The sequence below is a fragment of the Lygodium microphyllum genome, chromosome 7, assembly GCF_053477565.2.
Source record: "Lygodium microphyllum isolate KBCC chromosome 7, Lygodium_microphyllum_v1.1.10, whole genome shotgun sequence".
NCBI classification, from domain to species: Eukaryota; Viridiplantae; Streptophyta; class Polypodiopsida; order Schizaeales; family Lygodiaceae; genus Lygodium; species Lygodium microphyllum.
In genome coordinates this window covers 1,586,044-1,611,677 of record NC_141141.1, presented here as the reverse complement: position 1 = coordinate 1,611,677, position 25,634 = coordinate 1,586,044, and the positions used below count along the sequence as shown (strand labels likewise).

The following is a 25,634-nucleotide window of genomic DNA, read 5'->3' as shown; positions in this document are numbered from 1 at the left end:
AAAAATTTTGGAGCTTTTGCCCGATTTGTAGTCCCATGTGCGAATCTTCATTGGAAACGCCAACATTGCATAATTTTATTGATATTTGTCCAAGAAATTTAGGGCTTTTTGTCCTAGAGGCTCCAATACAGGTCATGAGGCAAATTCTAGCTGCTGTTCGCTGTTGGCATGCACCTCAAGGTGACATTACTACAGAAATTCAAGCTGTAAGGTACATATCTCTTGAATTTCTTTGAAATCTTAGAAAAAAATTTGGGGCTTTTGTTTGACACACATTTCAAGGAAGCAAACAAGGGGTATAGTAGCATTTAGTTATTGTTACAATCAGATTGAGCAGAAAATTTTGGGAAAATTTAGTAAATTTTGGTAAGAATTGGCATTAAGTTGCTGTAGTTTATGCTTTTGAGGATACGCATTACGAGGTTGGTCTGGTACAACAGTGCATTGCTGTTATTTCTTGGTTGAGTGAGTGCTGATTTGGGTCAAATTGGGCATACTTTGACATTTATGTGGCAATTTGGTACTTGTTGCATGATCTTGAGGGGATTTTTGGTACTCCGAGGAATACAATCTGTACTTTAGTAGAGAAGTATTTGGTTGTAGATTTTTGTTCATTACTAACAACATCGCACGTCAGGGGGCTAATGATCAGAGTATATCCTTGGTGTCCTAACTCAGGAGGACAAACTTGATGGATCAAGCTACCTGTTGTGGAGTTGGAAGGACTCTTGTTGCAAGAGAAACAAACTTGGAAGAATGTTGCATTGCATTAAGGGGATGTGGCTATGCTTTCCAAGTTTAAGGGCAAAGGAAAAGTCAAGAAAAATGCAAAAAATCAGCAAAAGGTTGATACTGGACAGCCATCAAATAATTTTGTCCAAGAAATAGAAAAGTCAAAAAAGAAGGGGAAATGTCATTATTGCAAGAAGCCTGGTCACTATATTGATGAATATCGTAAGAGATTAGCCACAGAGAAAAACAAGGACTCCGGTTTAGCTGTCCAAGAGACATCAGCCAACAAATCTACTGATGGTGATTCTTCAACTGACTTTGTGGAGGAGAACCATGCATTTGTAACTTGCAGTTATGATTCTTTAATTTCTGATTCAAAATTTAATGCTGTTGAAACACAGCAAACATGGTATTTTTGATAGTGGAGCTTCAAAGCACATCACTTCTAGGAAGTGTTTGTTTTCCTCTTTGCATTCAGCCTCTGTTGGGAAGTGTGTTACATGCGCGAACAACAGTAGTTATGATGTTTATGGCATTGGGACAATCACTATTACTATTGCAGATGGTTCTGACATCATGCTTGTAGATGTCTTGTTTGTGCCTAGCATTACAAAGAACTTGTTGTCTATCTTTGCTTTTAATAAGCATGGCTTTCAGGTCATCTTTGAGGATGACAAATGATTGAGTATCTTTAGTCCACTCAGATATCCAACTTAGACAAGGTTCCACTTGGACTCCGACGTCTGAGCAACCCAAGTCCACTCGGACTTAGACCATTTTTTGGGCTCGGATGACCAATGCGCAAGCCTCAAATGGCCCAATCGGACACTCGAACGGGCACCCCTTGTGTGAGTCAGAGTTTTACTATTTAGACGGTCATTTCTTTAAAGAACCCACTTGGACAATTGAATTTGGGACGTGGACGAGTTGTGCAGAACATAAAATTTAACCATTTTTGGCCATTCCAAGACTTATTAGGGCCAATTTCTAGCTGCCTAGTAATCCAAGTTGGTGGACCTCAGACTTGCAGATGAGACTATAGAGCTGATTATCACTAGAACCTTAACCTAATAGTCCAAGAGTGATAGAAATTACCGACCAGCGGGCTGCTTATCCCTTGGTAGCGACTCAATTTGACCGCCCAGTTTGATCACCCATCAGGCCACCTAATCACAACTCGTGAGGGACCCAAAATCGACAGTTAGGAGTAATCATGATTCACGCGAAAGAGCTACAAGTGCATGAAATTGATTGGATATAATTGAATTTATTAAAGGTTGCACCCTACATCATAGACACTTAAGCGTATGTGAAAACTAAAAAGCTTGATTTCACATAGTTCACGTTGAGTCACACCGCTCAAGCGTATAAGTGTGCACATTTACAAATTGATTGGATTAATGAGGAACATACTAAAGGAGATTAAACTAAGAAACAAACCCACCAACAAAAGTATACCCTTAGAAACTAGACGAGTGGCCCAATACACCAGAGCCAAAGATCTAGGAAGGATAGAACCATCAGACCACTGAGCAAACTAAGGACTATACAAGATTAGAGACACATCTTTAGCTGGTCTAGTCAACCTCATAGAAATACTAGTGGGTTAGGAGATAGCTACCATGGTAGGTACGGGCTCGAATGAGAATGACCTTGACCTCGACCTTGACCTTAATGGACTAGGATACCTGGATGACATCCGATGACTTATCACACATAATCGATTAATGAGAACCTATTCTTTTGGCCAATCCAAACGGCGCGGGGGATGGATTATGCACTTAGGTTGTTTGGGACCCTATATAAGGGTTTGTTTTTATTGGATACCTATGGTGCACAGTCTCATGACGTTCTGGTAGTCACTACTCTATCGCCCGCTATGTAGAATGCAGAACTATAGCATGCCGGCTATGGACATATGAGTTTTGGGAGTTTGATGACCCTTTAGAGGTGTCATGAAACTAGCCTTCCTTCTTGGAATGGGTGGTGATAACCTGATTTAAGAGTTAATTACAGCAATAAATAAATGCACATAGAATGAAATACACACTTTACCATAACATTCTTGGATAGTAGACACCATGTTGGCCCCAAAATTGGCGCACCTTGTGGTATTTCTTTAGCTTTCATTCAATTGGAAGGAGTACAACTTGAGATTCTTCAATCTCCTCTTGCTAACCAATTGCTCTTGCTGTCATAAATGTCCAGCAAGCCTTTTAGGTCATTTGCCCCTTGTTTCACCCAGGTCTTCTTCTCCAATTTGACCCTTGGCTAGCCAAATGCTGCCCCAAATCAATTCGGGATGGGCTCGCTCCTGAAATCCCTTGATAATCTTCAATTATTAGCTGTTGATTTCTGTCCCTTGAGCCTTCAATCTCTGGTACGGATCCCAAGGTGGCTGCTAAACCCTAATTTCTGTTGTGAATTAGGGTTTATTGCAGAAATTACAGATCAGCCCACCAATAATGGCTGAGATCTCCTCCGAATGGCTGAGAATTGCTGAGAATGGCTGAGCATAGACTGAAGGAGATGAGAGAATGCCGTAGAGAGAGAAAATTTTGAGATTTGTCGCGAAGAACTGATCAAAATCAGCTGCTTCCCTGCTGTACCAGCCCTAAAGGGATGCACCAACAACAATAGGAGCATCAGAGACTGTGATCTTCAGGAGAAAGTGCATCAACAACAATTATTAGCTTCCCAAGGTCAAGAATATGCAATCTCCATCACCAAAATGGTCTCCAATGGTTGGAAATTGGCCCCAAAAGCTGGCAGCAACAGTCCAATACCTCTTTTCAACAGCTCCAAAATGAAAAAACGAGATTTCCCTCTCCCTTCAGTCCTATTTAGCCTTTCCCCCACTTGCATGGGAAAGTTTTGCCAAGTGGCAGCTTTCTTAATCCATTTTCAGCAATTTCCAGCCATTTAATTAATTTTCAGAATTAATTAATTCTGAAAATTCATTTAGCCCTTAATCTATGCCCAAAAAATTGACCTTGCCCATCCAAAAATTAATTGGCTAGGCCATTTGCAACCCAAAGTGGTCCCATGCATTAATTGACCCTTGGACAAGCATTGATCCATTAATTAATGCCTAGTCCCTAGTGTCACCACTGACACTTAATGGCCAATTAATGGTCCTAGGGGCAAACTGACACCAAAATTCACCTAGAATCTAACAAGTGTAACGTGTTACAACTTTTGCCTTTGACACCCATCTTTTTCATAGGGTCCTTCGGTCTTCAACTATGAGAAAGTAACTTGCACCTCACACGTGCAACACATGTGCATCTTTTAATTACACATTTGATTAATTCTTTAATCAAATGTCAATTAAACATAAGCAAAGCATCAAATTTTCACGTCCTCGTGACATGTCATATGGTATATGCATTGTCTCCAGTGGAGACTCCACCTCCTCATGCATGTGAGGGATATATTTGTTAGCAGTCATGTTTGTCATGCCTTGTCATCTCCTGCCCGTGAGCCTCAGTCTGAGTCAGATGAGGACATTAGGAGCTCTGACATGTCTGTCATGTGTTATGATAGGGGAGGCTAGTCACTCTCGACTAGCTGTCTTAAGATGTGCATTTCTTTTTGGCCTCTTTTAATGGGCAGCTACTGGCTGCCCGGCCACTTTTTTGGTCACTGATGTGGGGCGCCCATTTTAGGGCATTTTTAGGGTTTGCGCCCATTTTAGGGTTAGGGTTAGGGTTTGTTCTTTTGCCTATTTATAGGCAGCCCCCCTCCCCACTTGATCACTTGCCTTCTTGCAGATTCCGACACTCCTCCTTCCCCGTGGTGGTGCTGCCATCATCATCAGCCTGATCTGGTGCCCTCATTGATGCTGTGGGCTGCATGCAGGGACTGATCAGTCTCCTTCCGCCTTTCTGTTTGTATTCAGCATTCATTTCAGTCAGTGCAGATTTCTCTTCCTTATTTTCCGCTTTCTCTTTCTTTGACCAAGACATTAGCAACATCAAGGAAATCATGGCAGCAATGTGCGCGGAAACTGCACACCAAATCAAGGAGAAAATAAGCACGAAAGTGCAAGACTGGAAGAACGAAATCTACGCTGAGATCGCATCACACTTCACTTCCTAGAAGGTGGACATTGAAACGTCCCTCCAGGAGAGAAACAGGGTGATCGAAGAACTGAGGCACGAGCTCGATGAATATAGAAACCAGCTGGACCTACTTAAGAAAGAGGAAGGAGAAATCACCGAAACAACGCCACCAAGGTGCAAACCGAGATCAACGAGTTGAAGACACAAGTAACAAAAGTGAAACAAGCACAAGCCGAAGTGGCCGAGAACTCCAAATGGATTGAGGTAGCCAAGAAGTTACTAACAAAGAAGGAAGAGTTTGTGAATGCAGTACTGGAGGAGGAGAAAAGGAGAAAGCTTAGAGCGCTCCACATCCGGGTAGTCGGATGGAAGGAAGGGGATAGCCCCCTGGCAGACGCCAAACAGATATGTGAAAAGCTGGGAGTAGCGGACCCTTAAATAGTGGAGAATGCATGGCGCGTAGGGAAAGACCTCACCAAGGGAAGGCCTCTTATCCTCAAATTTGCCAACTTAGAATCCAGACGAGCCTTCCTCTCCAAAAGGACAGCTCTAAAAGGGGGGAAAAAGTCTACTTGGAGGATGACCTCACACCCGCACAGGTGGCACACTGTAAAGAATGCATGCCACAAATCCTGGAGGCTCGCAAAGCGGAAAAATGGGCAGTATACAGAGATGGTTGGTCATCATCACAGATAAACGCCAATGACGGGGCGTGGCCTATGAGACCCACTTGAGGTTTGCAATGTGGAACTGCAACGGAGCTATGAAAACAAATGCAGGATTATTCCAGGAGACCTTCACCGGCAAGGACATCGTCCTCTACATAGAAACCCACCAAAGCCCAGGCACCTACTTACCAGAAGTGAGGGGATATAGATGGATGAGGAAGCCCGGTTCATGTGGATTCGGATACACACAGATCGCCCTCGAGACATATACATGGCGGTGTGCTATTCCCACCAGCACACTCCCCATACGCATCATTGAAGGGCGAGTCACCATATCTACCACTGTACGAGGATATCATGCACTACTCCAGCTTGGGGGATGTCATGTTGGCCGGAGACTTCAACGCACGCACAGCACAGAGGTAGACCCCCTTCTTCGAGAGCGAAGACCACATGTACAAAGAGATCACACCGGAGGAGATAGGACTCAACCGGGCATCACAGGACATAGCTGAATGCACCGAATATGGTGAACACCTATTGGCATTAGGGGGGCACACGGACTAGCCATCCTCAATGGTCTCGATAGATGGCCTGGGTCGGAGGCCCTCACATGCTTCCCACACAAGCACGCGGCCAATTGCATCGGACGGGGGGCACATGGAGCACCCACACAGAAACTGGGAGCAAGCATAGTGGACTATATCCTCGGTCCTCTATCACTTATCCCCGACATCCAGTCCTTTAAAATATCACCTCACCCACTCGCAGTGGCTGTCGATCATGCCTACCTGCAATTTGACATAACTTGCAGGTATGACCTAACCCCCCCAGCAAGCAACCCCCCCCCCCCCCCCCAAAAAAAAAAAAGATTCCCCAGGTACCACTTTACCAGGCTAACTGCGAGCGCATACTCCGACCATCTCTACTGGAGCCTGTAGGAAATGGACCCCCATGCACCCCTGGAGGAGGTCACAACATAGTTGGCGGGGACACTACACACCTCGGCTGCCGAATACTTCCCCCACTCCACCCCTCCGAACAAGAACGCCCCACAAAATAGCTGGTACGACGCAGAGTGCAGGGAAACCTGGCTCCGTCTTCAACAGGACGAAGCACGGGGAGTACACACGCATAAATAGGCACGCTTGATCTTCCGTCGTCTAGTGCGACGGAAGAAATGAGCCTACCTCTCCAAAGTGGAACACGAATTCTACCAGCTATTCTTAGGACATGACAACAGAGAGGCATGGAAGGCGTTTCAGGAACCTCGAGCCCAGATGCCCATCACCTCCCCGGACACTTGGCACGCATATGCAACCTCACTATACCAAGTACCCAAGCAGCCCCAGCTACCTCGGCCCCCAGGGGAGCAGACCCAGATCATCCAAATTCTTCAGCACGGGGCGGGTTCGGGACGCCATTGATAGACTCCAAAATGGCCGTGCCCAAGACCACGAAGGCTTGGTAGCAGAGCATTTGACCCATGCTAGAGACATATTGGCACCTCTCTTAGCACACATGTTCAACAGAGCCCTATGCGAAGGCTTCCCTGCCAGCTGGTTAGCCAACACCATAATACCTATCCTGAAGACCGGAGACCCCATGGTTCCCACGAACTACCGAACAGTCATGGTTGGCCATGTACTAGCCAAGCTCTATGGATCCATACTGGACCACGAGCTGAGCAAGTGGGTAGAGCAACACCAACATCGGGTGGCAGGACAAGCACGGTTTAGGAGGGGTTTCTGCACCCTTGACCATATCCTCACACTGAGAGCCATCATAGAGGATGGCAGAGCACATGGAAGATGCGTGTACTGCTGCTTTGTCGACTTCCGCAAGGCCTTTGACAGTCCCACGAGCGAGGCTCACGCAGAGACTACAGGAACTGGAGGTCCCAATTGAAATGCGATGGGGGATACTAGCACTATACGAATCGGTAACGGGCCGAGTCAGGGCACCAGGAGGGCTGTCAAAGGAGATAACCAGCACCATCAGAGTCAAGCAGGGATGCCCACTCTCACCCACCCTATTTGGCCTCTACATTGATGAGATCTCAGAGTACATAGATAGATTGGGCGAGGAGGGATCGAGCTTGGGAGGGACACTGATACCCATCTTACTATATGCGGACGACATAGTCCTCATCTCCAGCATACCCGAAGGGCTACAACGCCAACTAGACGCACTACAGACCTTCTGCCAAGACAAAGACCTAACGGTGAACCTGGGGAAAACCAAGGTCATGGTGTTCAACACGTCAACCCAATGGCTCCGACGGTCAGTACCCCCCTTCACATATGGCGGAGAGACTGTGGACGTAATCCAAAGATACGTCTATCTGGGGACTACATTCTCTGGACCGAGATTTACCCTGAGAAAAGCAGCAGAAGATAGATCAACCCGAGGCTATGCAGCCCTCGGGTCAATGGAGAATCAATGTGCCCGCATACAGTTCCAGGAACCCCGGACAAAGCTTTGGCTTTTTGACACCTTGGTCACACCAGCCCTCCTGTACGGGGCTCCCATATGGGGGTCCAGTCTCTACCACACGCGGAGGGCCCCACAGGACCAGCCAATGCCTAAGGAGGAGGCCACCTATGAGGGATGGGAGCAGATGGAGAGACCCTTAATACTTATGATCTCACGGATGATCCGAAGCAAGCCCTTCGTACCACACGAGGTCATCCGCGCAGAGCTGGGGGCACCGCCCCTCGTGGCTGAGGCCCTCTTCCAGACTGTGACCTTTTTGCACCGAATATGGGACCTGCCCCGGCAGCGGTACCCCAGACTCGCCCTGGAGTCATCCAAACAGCTAGCAACACAAGGGGACACTGAGTGCTGGTATGCCCGAACAGAGACTTGGCTACGGCTCCATGGCCTGCACATGGACCACCTCCCCCCACTACAATACAGCCTAGACTGCCCACACCTGGAGCTCAGTCGAGAGGAGGTGAATCGCATCATCAGAATGGATATCATCCAAACAGACAAAGCCAGGACATGGGTGACCCCCACGTCGGAACTAGGAACCAAGAAGGCTTTCTACCGAGAGCACTTCTTGCACATCTCCCCAGATGGCTTCATAACCCGTCCAAGCTACATGGACACACACCTGTCTCACGGGGTCAGAAGTGCCTTGGACAGATCCGCATGTCCTCACACCAACTACGGGTCGAAACGGGCAGATACGGGGCCAACCCCCTCCCCCCAGAAGACCGAATCTGTCAGCTCTGCCATCTCGAGCGAGAGACAGAGGAACACTATATCTGTAGATGCCCAGTATACTACGAAATCCGGGGACGCTTCCACTGCCTATTCAGCGAAGGATTTGGACCACTCTCCAAGGTGATGGAATTCAAAGACCAGAGATGCTTGGGGATCGTTCTACTGGAAATACGACGCCACAGAGACCACCTCCTACGAACCACGGAGCAAAGACAAGGAGCCACCAACCAACGCACACTCAACGAATTCTACCAAATACTAGCTACCCACCCCACCACCGAGCCCCCACGAGTCCAACCGGCCTCCCGACCCCAAGGGACCACCTTAGAAATAGCCATAGCGAGAGGCAAAGCCCGGCGCCCACGCCCCGCCGTCCCCCGTCCCCGGCGCCCACGCCCCGCCGGCCCCCGTCCCCGCAGAAGACACATGTCGAAGATACAAGGGATACTACGTCGCCATCGGAGGGCCTTGCCCCGCCGCTTTAGTCTCTCCATGTTAGACCAACCCATGCGGGACATCCTAGGATGAACACTCCAGGAGGAGTTCCACACCGCACTGGGAGTACCTCTAGATTGTATCTAGTCTAGATATCATTTTGTACCTACTCAATTTAGTTCAATATAGCATAAACGTTAGCTTCACTTGGACTTTTTGAAATCTCCCAGACATTTTGTATGCAACATTTTGGTCTCATAGGCCAACTTGGCCTGTTGTAGACGTTAATATAACTTTCTTTCTTCTTTTTTTCTCCCTCTGTGTTCGTATTCCCTATTCCGCAGCGCACTCTCATATGGTATCAAAGCCGAAGGAGAGTACACAGAGCTGAGATTTACGCAGGAGAACACCCATAACTTTGCGTTTGCTACTGGCCTCATCCCCAACAGTCAAGGCGGCCCTTCCAGGAGGTCACAATCCTTACGTTTGCTGCAAGCACCCCCTCCAGAGGCTGCCACGTCATCAACCACCACTTCCTGCTTGCGTTTTCAGTCAGGGCGGCCACTCCTACAGCTAGGTGACATTCCTCCAGTTTGCGTTTTGCTGATCTGGTTGTCGTTCCATCTCCAGGCGGCTCTTCTTTTGCTGGCGACCTACTCCCAGGCTGCGTTTTGGTGCTGGCGGCTTCTATCTTGGTGCTATTCATCAGACAATCTTGCATTTTGCAGCTCCAGGTGTCTGTAGGCCTCCCCAGCTTGCATTTTGGTGATTGGTGATCAGACTGCTGGTCATTCTTCGGCATCTGCAAAGTTTTCTTTGGTGTTTGGTGTTTTGCAGATTGGAAGATGTCTCATCAGTTTACGGGCTTTGATGGCTCAGATGACGAGCTTTTGTCTCGACACTCATCTGAACGGAGGCGTGATTTCTATCACGAGGACCATCGTTCGGAGTCTATTCCTCTTTCCCGTCCCTCTTCTATTTATGTATCTCGGCAAGCCCCTTCCAGTGGGCCGAAGATGCAGCCTTTGGTACCCCGTGTACAGGTACACGTACTTCCTCAGCTGCCCAAAGAGGACCGGTTGGATGGCTCCAACTTTTCTCTATGGTCTTGCAAGGTGGAGTGTATCTTGGACTCCTTCGATCTTTGGGAGCTTGTTTCTGTTCCCATTCCCCGGCCTAAGGTGGATCCCGCAGATGGGACATCTATGGATCGTGCAGCCTTATGGGATCAACTCAATTCTAGAGCCAGATCTTTCCTCTTTCTGAGTTTGCAGGATTCTGTCCTTGTTCATGTTCACAGGTTGAAGACTGCAGCAGACGTGTGGAGAAAGCTCGTGTCTCTCTATCAATAGAAGACATTTGCCCATCGGATATCTCTCGAAAAGAAGTTGCGGATGCTCGCTATTGATGATAGTCCTTCCGTGAAGGACCACATCAACAGATTATAGGATATGAGGGATGAGCTTGCATCCCTCGGCCGGACAATATCTTCTGAAGACATGGCTATGATTCTCTTGACCTAGCTGCCATCGCCTCAGTTTGATGTCTTCTACACTAGCCTTCTTACTTCGAGGACTCGTGCCCAGCTTCTATGGGAGGAGCTATCCCCGCTTGTCTTGGAGCATGACGAGCGACTTAGAGAGGTCACTGCTAGTGGATTCGACTCCACTAGAGCCTTTGTTGCAGGTTCGGGAGGACAGAAGAAGAAGAAGAAGTCAAAGGCTAAGCAGAAGGATAGTTCTTCAGGTTCTGACTTAGCTTCAGAGAGACCAAAGTGCTCACACTGTGGGAAAGGGACACATCCCGAGGAGAAATGCTGGAAGAAGTACCCTCACCTTCGTCCGGGAGCGAAGGGTGGATCTACATCGGAGCCTTCTTCTACCTCTACACCAGCTGTTACCCATGAATCAGTGTTCCTTCATATCCATGCTTTGGAGGAGGATTCTTCTTCCGTGGCTGCAGTGTCTTCTGTGCAGCCTTGGTTAGTGGACAGTGGTGCTTCGAGTCATATGATTCCCCGAGGTGATTTGTTACAGGATCTCCGTCCATCAGAGGGTTCAGTCAACTGTTGGTGACATTTTATCGGTGCCTATTAGTGGCGTTGGCACATTGCCTTTGTTTACCGACCGACCTTTGAGCTCCTTTTCATAGGCCCTACGTGTTCCGGATTTGGGCCTTCCCCTCCTCTCAGTTTATGGCCTTACGAGGCTTGGCACACGAGTGATCTTCACCGAGCATGCCGTTGTTATTGAGGATTCTTTTACAGGAGCTGTCTTATCTACAGGTTGGCAGGAGAGTGGGCTTTACAGGCTCCATTCCCCTTCTTTGATGCAGGGTCCTCCGCGGCAGTCTATTGCTACACCCATTCCCGCTTGTGCACCTTCTATTCCACAGGTTCCTTCCCATCCCCCACCTTCTCCTCCGGTGGTTCCCTCGTACCCACCATCCCTTTCAGAGGGGGACGATCTCGGTGATGCGGTTGTGGATTCCTTGGCCCCTAGTGTTTTAGAGGGGGATTCCCAGGATCGTGAGGAGCTCCTTCAGCGGCGGCAGTCTACATCGACAGACTTCATCGACATTGGCATTCCTCTTGCCACCCCAGGATCTATTTCTTCTTCGGCCTTCAGCCACATCCAGGATCTGAGAGGGGGTGTTAGCAGTCATGTTTGTCATGCCTTGTCATCTCCTGCCTGTGAGCCTCAGTCTGAGCCAGATGAGGACATTAGGAGCTCTGACATGTCTGTCATGTGTTATGATGGGGGAGGCTAGTCACTCTCGATTGGCTGTCTTAGGATGTGCATTTCTTTTTGGCCTCTTTTAGTGGGCAGCCATTGGCTGCCCGGCCACTTTTTTGGTTACTGATGTGGGGCGTCCATTTTAGGGCATTTTTAGGGTTTGCGCCCATTTTAGGGTTAGGGTTGGGGTTTGTTCTTTTGCCTATTTATAGGTAGCCCCCCTCCCCACTTGATCACTTGTCTTCTTGCAGATTCCGACACTCCTTCTTCCCCGTGGTGGTGCTGCCATCATCATCAGCCTGATCTGGTGTCCTCACTGATGCTGTGGGCTGCGTGCAGGGACTAATCAGTCTCCTTCCGCCTTCCCGTTTGTATTCAGCATTCATTTCAGTTAGTGCAGATTTCTCTTCCTTATTTTCTGCTTTCTCTCTCTCTCTCCCTCCGTGTTCGTGTTCCCTCTTCTGCAGCGCACTCTCACAGTATTTTGGGCAAGATGCATAGATTTGCCTTAAAAAAGGATGGTGCTGTGTGTATTTTCTAGAATTTGCAGCTTATTCACTCTGATGTTTGTGGTCTCATGAGGACATGTGCACTTGGAGGTCATCTTTACTTTGTTACATTTATTGATTACTAATCTTGGTATACATGGGTGTATGGGCTGAAAGCAAACTTATGTGTTTATGCATTTTAAACATCTTGTTGCAAAGCTTGAGGCTGAAACTAGCTTGAAAGTGCAAACACTTCACACGGATCGGGGGGGGGGGGGGGTGGGGGGTACACGTCTCGTGTTTTTGAGACACATTTGCTTGATCATGTCATTACACATCAAGCCATTGTTAGAATGACTCCTCAGCAGAAAGGTGTTAGTGAAAGGAAGAATTCCACTCTTATGGAGATGACTCGTCGTATGCTCAAAAGCAAGGGGCTACCTCATAAATTTTGGTTAGAAGGGTTTCAATGTGCAAATCATGTGTTGAATTGTGCACCCACTAAGGCACTAAAGACGATCACCCCGTTTGAAGCTTGGCATGGCAAGAAACCCAAGGTTGACTACTTTCGGGTGTTTGCTTGCATAGCCTATGCACATGTTCCAAAAGAGCTTGGTGGGAAGCTTGATGACAAGGCTGTAAAATGCATATTCATTACGGAAAGCAAGGGCTTTTGCTTTTATGACCCAAGCACAAAGAAAGTTTTTGTCAAGAGGGATGTCATATTTGCTGAAAATGCTTCATTTTTACATGATCAGATTCAAATGCCAGCTACCCATGACATTGATGATAAAGTTTTTGTCAATAGGGATGTCATATTTGTTGAAAATGCTTCATTTTTACATGATTAGATTCAAATGCCAACCACCCATGACATTGGTGATGTCTTCGAGGGACTCTTACCACTTTCTTTGGAGTTCGTGCTTGCTGTAAATGGACAGACAAACATAATATAGTGAGCTGTTGTTGAACCATATGCACTTGAATAGCAAGGTATTGATGGTGGTTTGCTACATGTAGTGGAAGATGCAGTACAACATGAAAGGGCTGCTGTAAATACAACAAAAACAGTCCCTTGATGGCTGTTACAAACTCTCCAAGAAAGTAAAATGGATACTCTTTTAGCTCAATGTATTATGAAGAGACTTTTGCTCCTATATCCCATATGAGTATGGTGAGATGTGTAATTGCTATGGCTGCAAATTATGCTTGAAAGGTACAATAGTTGGACATTAAGACAACATTTTGGAATGGGGATTTTCACGAGGATGTTTATGTGTCACAACCTCCAGGGTTTGTGGTTAAGGGGAAAGAGCACATGGTATGTAAGCTCAACAAAGCACTTTATGGTGTCAAACAAGCTCCTTGTGTATGGTACTCTCAAATTGATGCATATTTGCCCGACAAAGGATTCAAAAACAGTCCAACTGCTCCCACTCTATAATTAAGAATGAAGGGAGGGACTTGCTGATTATCATTCTTTATGTAGATTACATGTTGCTCATTGGACCTTCAGAAGCAAAAATTACGGATTTCAAGGCTGAATTAAAATATGCATTTGCTATGTCAGATATGGGCTGTCTACACTATTATTTGGGGATTGAGTTCACCCAAAATCAACATGCTATCATCATCTCATAGTCATAGTATGTGGATAAGCTATTACATAGGTTTAATATTCAAGATTGCAAACCTATGTACACTCCCATGGAGCCAAATTTAAAGCTGTCTATGCATGATAGTGAAGAGATGTCAGATGTTGCTATCTACAACTAGGCTGTTGGCTGTCTTATTTATCTTTGCAAACACGCCTTGACAAACAATATGCAGTATCTTAGGTGAGTAGGTATATGCATAGTCCACGGACTATACATTGGCAAGCTATTAAGCAAATCTTTAGATACTTGCAAGGTACTTAGTCACATACATTATTATGTCCCGGGGGGAGACTTGAAATTATAGGCTTACAGTGATTCAGGTGAGGCTGGTGATGTAGACACTAGGCAGTCTACTAGTGGACAATGTTTCTTTTTGGGATATTCATGCATATCATGGCTAATCAAGAAATAGCCTATAGTGGCTATCTTGTCGTGTGAGGTTAAGTATAGGACAGCCTTGATGACAATAGTGGAATGTGTATGGTTGGGCAGATTGTTGGTTGATCTACATTTACTATTGGAGGGTCCTATACCCATTCTTTATGGTAGTCAGAGTGCTATTGTAGTGGCACGAAATCTTGTGTTTCATGCTTGCATGAAACATATTGAGGTGCATTATCATTATGTTAGAGAGAGATGCTATGTAGGAGAGATCAGCTTGATGTATGTTTATAGTCTATAGAGAAAAATGTTGCAGATGTTTTTACCAAGGCACTATCTTGTGAGAAGTTTTCTACCATTTGGTGATTGATCATTCGTGTACTTTACTACATTGGCACTATAGGGGAGGGTGTTAGAATTTGCCAATTCTATGGGCAGTGCCCAATGTTTCAATCTTTAGCTATTTTTCAGCTCTAAGTGTGAACACAACTAAAGTTATAAGTTGTGTCACCACTCTTAGAGTTAAAGTTAAAGCCAATTAACTCTAGTTGAGTTAGAGCTAGGTCTATCTTAGACCTATATTGTATGTTTCATTCTCATTCTTTCAATTTGGCAAGTACACTCTACTCTTTTGCTTTAGCACACTCTCATTGTCTCTCTTTTCTCTCCTTCATAGCCGGTTGTCAGTTTTTAACAACTTGATCGTCAAAGGACTTAGGAGCTCCAATGGTTGAGAACTCGGCTAGGAGATGTTGATAATGTGGTGCACTTAATGGAAGCAGAAAGGAAGGTGCAGCGGAAGATGAGGAAGGGATGGGTGGAAGCCCAAATGGATTTGTGATGGATGTTGTGGGAAACATGGTTGGTTCCTTTTGTCCATTAAATGCACTAGATGAAGATGCATCTACTCCACATTGACCATGGGAAATAAAATCAATGATCATTTGAAGGAAAAGGAAGGGTGGAATACTTAGTTTTTTTAGCTTCTTATCTAGTTTTGAGTTCATGAAGAAATATTGAGGGAGGCAGTCGGGTCTCCTGCTCTGAGTTCAAGTTGCCATGACTTTTTATGAGGAGAGGTGGGTTGTGAACCGTGTCGCCCCTGTGGTGCCGTGTTCCAAGATGGTTGATTGTGGATCCTTGTGAGCCCGGTCTTCTGTGGGGCGATCTGGCGACTCCAAGCGCCATGTTACCCTTCTGTAAGTTCGACAAACGCATTACGCGTGCTGTGAGCGAGCCGTGACGTGGGAGGGATATCAAGGGCGTAATGGCCCGTGATGCGATGCGACGGGGTCATGTGGTGACATGATGGCATTTTCGCCTTGACATGTCTTGTGAGTTGGCTTTTGCTACATGCTCGAGACACGATACAGTGCTACGTGCCTGCAAACCATGTTGCTTGTGTGGGTTTCATGTGCGGACCCGTGGGACTAGGTATGCACTGTCACAATGTCTTCCTCATTACTCACAAACCAAAGCTTGTTTTGAAGAGTCCCTTCTTGATGAGCATCTCCCGATTCAAGAGAAAATACAGAATTAGTTGGCATAGAATTTGAAATAATTGGGTTTGTACTTGGCATTGAAGAAAAGACGTATTGTGGTAAGTGAAGTGTAATTCGAGCTAAATTCCACTTGTGGATGGCAAAGCCTGTAGTGGATATTCCAAAGATCTTGCAGGATCATTAGTTTTGCGCATCAAATCTAAAGGAGAAAACTCAAGCTTGCCTTCAACCTCCTATTGAGCCCTATGGATAAGGATGAGATCATACTCAGCTGCAGAAATCTGATATAAGTATGTGGACTCCATGGTAGTTCGATGGTTCTCCGTCCATGTCAGATTGGGCAGTAGGAAGCTCAGAGACCCACTCTTGATTGTTTTTGTCCATGTGTAGTTGTGGATACTAGAGTGGTGTTGCAAATGTATTTGATGTCATGTGACCCTTTTGTTGTTCTTGCTTTCGCAAATGAGCTTTCCTATCACGGACCAAGGTTTCTCCGAGAGTTCCTAGTTCTGATACCATGTGAAGAAATGTCCTAAATGCAAAAGGCGCAAAACCAATCATACGACAAAGCATAGATTGATAAACTTATACAGTTAGGGTTAGCGTTAGGGTTAGAATAACTCAGAGATAGTGAATACGATGAATAATAAAGTGAATGAATAATGAATATACAATGCTCGTGCAACAAACACACTATGTAGTGAATACTGAACCTTGAAATCTCCTATCTTTGGGATTAAGGCAGAGGTTATGAGTTGTAGAGTGGGTCATACTCCAAATGGATTGTGAATTGCAACAAAGGCAGCAGTGTCAAACACCAACAAATGCAGCCAAGGAAGTCTGGATCTGATGCAAATAGTAGTGTAGGAGAGAGAAATACTAAAAACGTAGGTAAGGGTGGATCTGATGCAAATAGTAGTGTAGGAGAGAGAAATACTAAAAACGTAGGTACCTAAGTAGAGAGAAAATCTGAACGTCAGGTGTTAGGTGCAAACACAGCAAATAGAGGTGAGAGAATGGCAAGATGGCAGCCAAGAATTAAAAATGTAGCATTCAGAGAGAGATGATCAGGGTGATAGTTCTAGGCTGATGGCGATAGCACCAGATGCTGACATTAACATCAAATGTAGCGGCAAATTATAGATGACAGGTATTGGGAACTTCGAAGGTTGTAGATAGGTGGTGAAGGTTAGAACGAGGCGCCACGTGATAGTAGATGGTTAGAGAAAGCTTTGATTGCGATGTCCTCCACGAACACGGTGTGGGCAGTGGAGATACGGCTCTTGAAACCTGCAAAAATGAGATGTTGGGAGAGTGGTGGGCTGCATTTCTATTTATAGAAAGTTTGGGGCACCCAAATTAGAGTTTCACATGTGGAACACAATAACTCTCTAGGATCACGTTTCTTTTTAAAATAAGATGTTTTCTTCGTTAATTAAGCGTGTTTTGGGGTTGTTGAAGTCAGGCTGCGAACATTTTTAGCTCAAAATAATTTCTCCCATGTCTCCGCTCAATTCACACCATTCTCTGCTAATTATGGTTAACACCCAAGGATAGACAATTATGTAAGATTACAAGAAAAGAATCCAACTGCTACAGACTTAGCTCAACTTCTCTTTGATATTCTTAAAGATTTGTAAGTATAAATCAAACAAGCTTAAGAGAAATATAAGAGAAATGCAGATCAACTTCGTATGTAACATTCGTCATACAAAATTAGAGATCAAGTTTGGCTTCTTCGATGAGATCTACGTTTTTCTTACCCCCCTCAAAAAGTGGACTATCAATGACTTGGGCCCTTTAAGATTCTTGACCAAGTAAATCCATTCACCTATCGTCTCCAACTTTCCCACTCCATGAAAATCCATCTTGTATTCCATGTTTCAATCTTAGAGCCATGTTATACATCTAGTATCCTTGGAAGAATAGCAATGTCATCGCCTCCAATCATAATTAAAGATCACCAAGAATATGAAGCAGACAAAATCTTGGATTTGAGAATTTGAAGAGGTAGATTGTAGTATCTTGACCATTGGAAGGGCTAAGATACAAGTGAACGAACATGGGAACTTGCTTCACATCTTCAAAGAGCTCTTGTTACAGTTCGTGATTTTCATCTTCAATACCCAACCAAGCCAAGGCCTATTCAAAAGCAAACCATTGCTTCTCATGGAACTCGGTGCTAGAAGGTGGATAATGTAATGGACACTCAAGCAAGGATACCTCTTAGTTCGTATGCAAAGTTGGGATAGCCCTTGGTTCCACAAAGTTTCTAGAACATTCTAGAAGATATCTGCATTATCCCTTATATCATTGTTGATATCAACATGCCATGTGTCAGTATGCATGTCATGTCATGTGTCAATGTGCATGTCATACCACGTGGCATCCTTTTGTAAGGACATGTGTTCTCCTTAAGCTCCCTAGGCTATAGTATAAATAGGGGTCATGGGCTACAAGCCCTTTACTCTTGCCAACACTAGTTGTGAGACTCTTGCGAGGTAAGTCCTCTTCTAGTTCTTGTCTTGTTCTAATCTTTGTCTTGTACTCAAGCCACGCTCTTGTGAGCACTCTTTTGTAATTGAGTTCTAGTTCAATTTCTCTTTCATGTTCTTCTCTTGTAAGTTGTGATAGCAATCTCCTCAATCTTGAAGAGCACTTGCCATGCCTATATCAAACACCCCCTCTCATGCCTAAAATTGGGACTAGAAAGGGACTGTAAACAAGCTCAAGTCCTTTTTCTTTTTATGCCCAAGGTGTTTCATCCCAAAGTAGCCAAGGCATTGGGCAAAGGTTATGCATTGGCTGCCTAGTGACCCACCAAGACTATAGAGGCAATGGTTACCTTACCAAGGGAGCCTAAGTGTTCACCTTAGAGAAGACGAAGCATTGGAGAAAGTGTACGTGTTGGTTGCCTTGTGGTCTACTAAGTCTTGCAAAGGCGGATGGAAACACAATGGGCTATTAATATACTTTTTTTAAAGAACTTTTGTTTTGTTTTTCAAAAGATTTAGCATTAAGTGAGTGTTTTCAAAAAGTTTTTTGTTGATTGAGTAATAGTGCCCTAAGGGGAGATAGGGATGGTTAGTCCCAAGACCTTCACAAAACAAAAAAACCTATCCCAACCACTATTGGATGTTGATGACGAAGAAAGAAGGCTATGTGTGGCAAGCATCTATGGTGGGTATTGTAGATATTACACGAAGCAACAAACATAATTTGTGCAAGGAGTAGAGAACACATAGCAAATATGAGAAGAATAGAAGCTGCTTTAATTTCAAATGAACTGATACAAAGATGGCTTTGTCCACCTGTGTGCTTCCCCTGTGAAGCTTAGATGGTGATTCAAACATATGATAGTGAAGAGCTTAAGAGTAGCTGGAAGAATTTTGACTCGGTGAAAATAGATTAACGACGGCTTTGGAGGGGTCTTTCTTTTCATAGCTCGAGAAGATAGTCTAGTCGGCCTGTTCTACCATATTATGAATCTTCCCTAGTTGGCTAGGGAATATTCCAAGGGAATATTTTATTTTCCGTCAGGTTGGGGCATTGCCCTCGGACCCTGGTCATGGACCTTGGTTAGGGGGAGTAACACCCTTGAGATCCACAGCTTCCGCCCTTGGGCCCCAAAATAGAGATCCCTAATAACTCCCACACTCTGCAACTTGATGCATTGTGCCTTGAGTTGCTACTAACATAACTACTCTATCTAACCCAAAGGCTAGATCCACAAAGGTCACCTTTTTGCCATTTGGTTACATAAACCTCATCTGACATACAAGTTAGGATCCAACCAATGTTCGTGCTCACACATGGCTCTTCATAATGGGGGCCTTACAACTCAGAGTACTATGGATCATTGGTAGCATCTTACTAGGATGGGGCATTGAGCATATCTAATAGATATGTGGAGAGAAAAAAGAAGTATGGAAAGTAAGCTAGATAAGCTAAGGAAGCAAGAACGACTACCTCAAAGATAGCCATGTGCTATGTCACGAATATGGAGTGGATGCTGGCCCACAAAGATCAACATGAATCAATCTAAGAGACGCCTCAACTGTATGTGTGGACTATTGAGGGAATGGGGTATGGTGATGTTTCTTGAGTTAGCATGCTTTACAGATATCTCAAGATAGTTGTAGACCTGGAAATCCCTCAACCATTTGATGATGAGACAACTCATAAAGAGAGTCGTATCTGAGATACCTTAAGCGAAATTGCGAGAGATGCTCCGTATTCGTAGGTTGTCTTATGGTGGTTAGTGCCTAAAAGCGGTAGAGCTTAGAGCCCTCGACAGCCGGCTTAGAAAGAAATTAAGTCGTATGATTCATGTCACTAGTTTCTGTCTCATTGCGAGCAATCACTAGACCAGTATGAGAGTTTAGCACCTTGATTGTGGTGCGGTGAAGAAGACTGCTCGTTCCAACTAGCAAAGTTGCTGAATGGATAACTCTAAGGAGATGATATGGGCCTTTGTAGACCAGTTAGACATGCCCTCTAGCGTTGAGAATGATGTATATTGTGATGGTTGACTAGTGGCGGTGTGGGTTTGGCCTCACCACTGCCCTTGCTGAGAGTTACCACCACTGTGCCTCGCCTAGTGGGAGTTGCCTAATTGGGGAGCGGGGGTCTAACACTTGAATGAATTTTTGTGTAGTGCCTCTTGCCTTTGATTGACACTTGTCAAAGTGGCTAGCCTTTTGACAATGCTAACTACTTGGGTGTTTCCTTGGGTCTCACTAGTTTGATTTCAATTTTGATTTTGCTTTTGATTTTAATTTAAGTTTTGGTTTTGTTTGCCCTTTTCTTGTTGCCCCTTTTGAAGAGAAGCAACCAGAGTTTCCTTTATAGAGTTCATACTATGAATTTGATCAAACAACCGAGCATAACGCAATAGTTGACACTCAAATTTATAGAATGTAGGCATGGTGGGATGTGAGATCACTTGTTGCACAACATGGAGATATTTTGAGGCAGGTTGTTAAGGAACAATGTGACTTGATTGTCTGAGGTGTTAGGAGCGCCCGTGGTAGAGAACTCAGCAAGAAGTCGTCTATACTCAACCAACTCGACTTTAAAGTCATCCTAGTCAATGATTTTAAAGTTTTGAAGCTCATAGTCAAGGTTTATGTGACGCGTCCTATCTCGAGCTGCATAGCGGTTAGTTAGGTGTGCCCAACGTTGATACTAAAGCAAAATGCTGAAGCTGAGAATGAAACTTAGGCAATAATCCTTGTATCAACTTGACAATAGTAGAGGCATTCCTAGCCTTCCATGAGTAGACGACCTCGTATGGAACAACTGCGGGATTGGGTTGGGATTTCGATCCTTGCACAATATCCCACATGTTTTGGGAGTGAAGGATATATCTCATCAGATTAGACCTAGTAGTGAAGATTGACCCATTAAAACGAGTCTTGTCAGTAATGGCATATTTGGTTGATGAGAAAGAAGAGCCATGAGGTGTTTGATAAGATGGATAAGGAGGTGGTAGTGGAGGGGGATAAGTAGGAAGAAGAGGAGGAGATGGGTAGGCAGAAATAGGTTGGAAGTGTCCAATGGGTGTAGATTGATACAAAGGCACTAGAACATGAATGTTTCCATAGGGTGCTAGTGAGGCATCGTGAGCCTTATCCAAATGTTGGCTAGGGCACAAAAAATGACAAGAGGCCCACTAGGTAATGCCATGGTGACAAATTGTGGAACCAATTGATCCATACTTGGTAATGCTTGGGTGGCATTCCGAGACGGTGGAAATTTTGAAAGTGGGGGGAAGGGATGACGAGCTTCCATCATGGATACACCACCTAGTTGAGGAAAAGACAAGGTTCTAAAGGTTGTGCCTGAGGGTGAAGGATCCCCTATAGTGTGGTGTGTGATGACATATGAGGTGCACTTAATGGAGATCGAAAGGAAGTTGCAATGGAGTAGAGGGTGGGATGGATGGGGGATTAAATGGATTGGTTGAGGCAGTTGTTGAAAAAGGTTTTGGTTCCTTTTGTCCGTTAAATGCATTGAATGAAAATGAAGATGGTTCATCTATTTTAAAATGACCTTGAGAAGGAAAAACTAAAGGAAAACAAGGGAGAGAACTTACAGGTGTTTGAATTATTCTTTTGTACTAATCACCTTTCTGAGTCATGAATAAAAGTCTGTCTTCTTTTAGACTTATGAACCAATATCATGATTGCATAGCCCCTTCCTCATGAGAATCACCTACATCTTGATGAAGAGAGGAAGTAGACTCAAAAGATAAAGAAGTTTAGTATTGCCTACCTGACATAGGGGTGAATGAAGGTGGAGATGTAAATGCCATAGACGAAAGAGGTAGAGATGAAGATGAAAGTGGTAAAGAGATGAAGCATTTGTACCCTTTGCTAGTTTCCATGTGAGGATGGCTAGTCCTTTGTGGAGCTTTCGTCCTTCTTGTAAATCATTAGATTGGTGCACTAAATTTGAAGGGGAAAACTTAGGTTTACCTTCAAGTTGTTGTTGATCGTGGTACATGGGAATGAGGTCGTATTCGGCTCTAGAAATCTTGTATGGTCTTTGGACTCCATGGTAGTCTGTCTCTTTGGCCATGTTGAATGTTGGAGGAGCAAGTTGTGAGGCCCAATCCTACTAATTTCTTGATGGATTTGGCTCAGGAGAATGAAGTGGTGATGTAGTTTTCAAAATCATATTTTCCTCCTCTTGTTCCCGCTTCTTGCGAAGGGCTTTCAAATCAAAGGCCTAGGTTTCTTCGGAGATATCGTAGCTCTGATACCATGTAAAGAAATACCCTAATGCAAAATACAAATACAATTGTATGACTAAGCACAAATTGAGCAGAACACAGTTGAGGTTAAGGTAACTAAGAGACAATGAACATAGTGAAGAGTTTGAAATGAATGAATCTGAATAATACAATGCTCATGCAACAAACACGCTATGGAGTGAATGAATACTGTACCCCGAACTCTCATGTTTAGAGGACTGAGACAAAGATAATGAGCTTGAGAGTGTGTCGTTCTCAAAGGGATCCTGAAACATAGCAAGGTAGCCTCTTAAGATGTCTGGCAGTAGCAAACACAGCAGTAGATGCTGGATCTATGATAGACAAAGCAGTGCAGAGAGAGAAAACTACAAAATTCAGCCTGCTAATGGTGTAGGACACCTTGGCAACAGCAAAAAGGTGAACAACACAGCCTTCTGTTGGGTGTGCAATGACATTTGGCAGAAAACAGCACGAAATGCAGATGTGGCAGTCCCTATGGGTGCAGCAGCAGCAAACACAGCTTGTAGGCGGGCTGCCAAGCTGAAAAGGCAGCCTTTGGAAGAGATGGTGGCAGCTGGCGGCAGCAGCAGGGGTGTAGGCAGTGTTTGAGGGCCGGAACAAGTGCCGGATGAGTGAAGTGTCGGGCAGCTTTGCTAGAGCACTTGAAACCTACAAAAACGAGATTAGACTGAATGGGAGGGCAGGCTGTCTATTCATAGAAAGTTTGGGGCCTCCCAAATTAGGGTTTACATATGGGCAAAAAAGAAAGTTTGAGGAATGACCAAAGATATTCCAATCTAAAGGAATCTGCTTGTTTTTTTTCTCAAGTATATGCAAGGGTAAAGCAAAGAGGCTCGTTTTCTGCTCTGTATCAAGCTATAATGTCAGATTTTTGCTCTTATAAGGCAGTATTGGCTAAATTCTGTTTTTCCTCATGAACAACCTTGTTTCTACTTTGTTGAAATGGTGCATTCTATTGTTGTCAAGTGCAAAAATAAATGCTTCTGTTGTTTCATGGATTGATTTGATTCTCTTTGGTTGGACTCGTGTATCTTATCATGATTAATTACAGATGCAACTTTTGTAAGGAAGGTGGAATTGCTTGCTACTTAGTTGAAGAATGACAACAAAAATTCTAGTTTTTGTTTCACAACTACAATTACTATGGGGTTACATTCTGTTATATGAACTGATTTGTTTTTACTTGTGGGAAATGGTGTACATTATTGTGATGACATACAGACAGCAAGGTTTTAAGAACTTGTATACTCTGAAGGGTGGAGTTGCTCGCTACTTAATAGAAGAAGGTGACAAGAATTGGCTTGGGAATCTTTTTGTTTTTGACTCTCGCCTCTCTGTGCCACCATCAGCTTACAAATTGGGTGCACATCACTTTGCCAAGGAAATTGAAGACTTTGAATCTCCTGGACTGCAAGCTGATCGATGGGACTTTGGAAGGTGCAGTTTGTGCGATACTCCACTGTCGACAATCTGTCATCGGAACTGTGCAAACCTTGACTGCAATCGTCTTCACTTGTAAGTTCCTGGTTTACACTTGCAAGGTAGACAGAAAGCACACATGTAATAGCTTGACTTCCAATTTGACATCTCAGGATCTTCTGTTCAATTTGGAGGAGTCGTTGAGCTAACAGATTCTTCAGCTTAAGTTTGTCAGAATGATTATTCCATATGTCTGACTTAACTAATGCAGGTCGTGTGAAAGTTGCTCCTCTCAAATGAAAGGATGCTGTTCACAGGAATGCACATCTGCATCTCGTTTGAGGCCTTACCTTAAAAGTTTTCGGCAATACAATCGATGGCATAATTACAGGGCACCTAATCAATTGGCTTTGCGTCCTTCTGAATGTGCAAATGGGAACACATCTACGCTGCGGCGAAGCCATAGATGTAAGAAGCAGGCTGAATATGTGGCGGATGACACACCATCTGTGAGTCTGAAAGAACCGGTTGGCAATGGCTGTAGGTACTCAATAGTGTACAGCAAGTGAGAAGCATCTAATGGCCACATCAATCAGAGCATTCTAATATCTTCTGGACAAGAATCAAAGTGTAAATTATAGGATGGCATTTATTTCTCTTAACCAGTTCATGTGCTATTTGCCTGATTTCCGTTCTTGCCTCATTTCTTGTAGTACACTGGCCTGGACTTTTAGACACACATTTTATGATTGTGTACTCCTGGAGATGTTCAGTTGTTTATTCTGACTCATTGTAGATCACCTGCAAATTGATGGGTAAGAAAGCAATGGCTATTTTCTATGGTTATCTATGGTTGGACTTGTTTATTCAGACTCGCATCCAAATTAATCAGCAAGTAATTGGCTCTGATGCCTCCATCTTAAATGTATACATAAGCACCTTCCACCACATAATGGCATTCCAATTAATTTGATGTCTTCGGCTGGTGGGTCAATTGTGGTCTGAGATGAGGAAATCTTTTGTAAATACAGCTCTGATGTTTCCTAAATTTTGTAATCACACCATCATGATCTATCCCTTAATTCTTCTCAAATCAAGTTTGTCTGTGCAATACACACACAGACGTGTACACACCCAATGACAAGTCAAAATACCCATTAGCTTGTAGCTACTTCGCAGCAAAGAAATTATATAGCCTTGCAAGAAGGGAGAAAGCAGCTCAATGTTACAAATGTGATAAATCTTCTTAAAGGTATGTGTAGGTTGCACAGAGATTCCAATCAAAGGGTTTGAAGGAAAGACAATCCATCGACCCTCCCCATCCACAAATCCACTCTATTACCTCTCTTCCTCTCAATATATATCTCTCAATTTAGGTACTGACCTTGTTGTTGACCACCAATCGAGCTAGCAGTCCTACTTCCTCCAACAAGCAATTCCCCTTTACAAATACTAGTCTAATGTTCAGTGCCCCCTGGAACGAATAAATTATAAGTGCACTTTTGACAGTCCTTACTTATGAGGGCAAGGGATCAAGCCCTCA

General features: G+C 44.5%; 1 protein-coding gene and 1 pseudogene across 4 annotated transcripts in view; both read left to right on the top strand.

Moving 5' to 3' along the window:
• Positions 1–24,941, top strand: part of LOC148033123 (Rhodanese/Cell cycle control phosphatase superfamily protein) — a 70,306-nt gene extending 45,365 nt beyond the window's left edge. For 3 of the 4 annotated variants that reach the window (XM_087680848.1, XM_087680852.1, XM_087680851.1), the window contains exons 7-8: positions 23,894–24,187; positions 24,363–24,941. In XM_087680848.1, the coding sequence (XP_087536974.1) occupies positions 23,894–24,187; positions 24,363–24,660 (592 nt within the window). In that variant the 3' untranslated portion in view covers positions 24,661–24,941. The remainder of the gene's footprint in view (positions 1–23,893; positions 24,188–24,362) is intronic. The other variant, XM_087680850.1, reaches the window with a different exon arrangement.
• LOC148033124 (uncharacterized) lies at positions 6,711–9,223 on the top strand (annotated as a pseudogene).
• Positions 24,942–25,634: the final 693 nt, after the last annotated feature.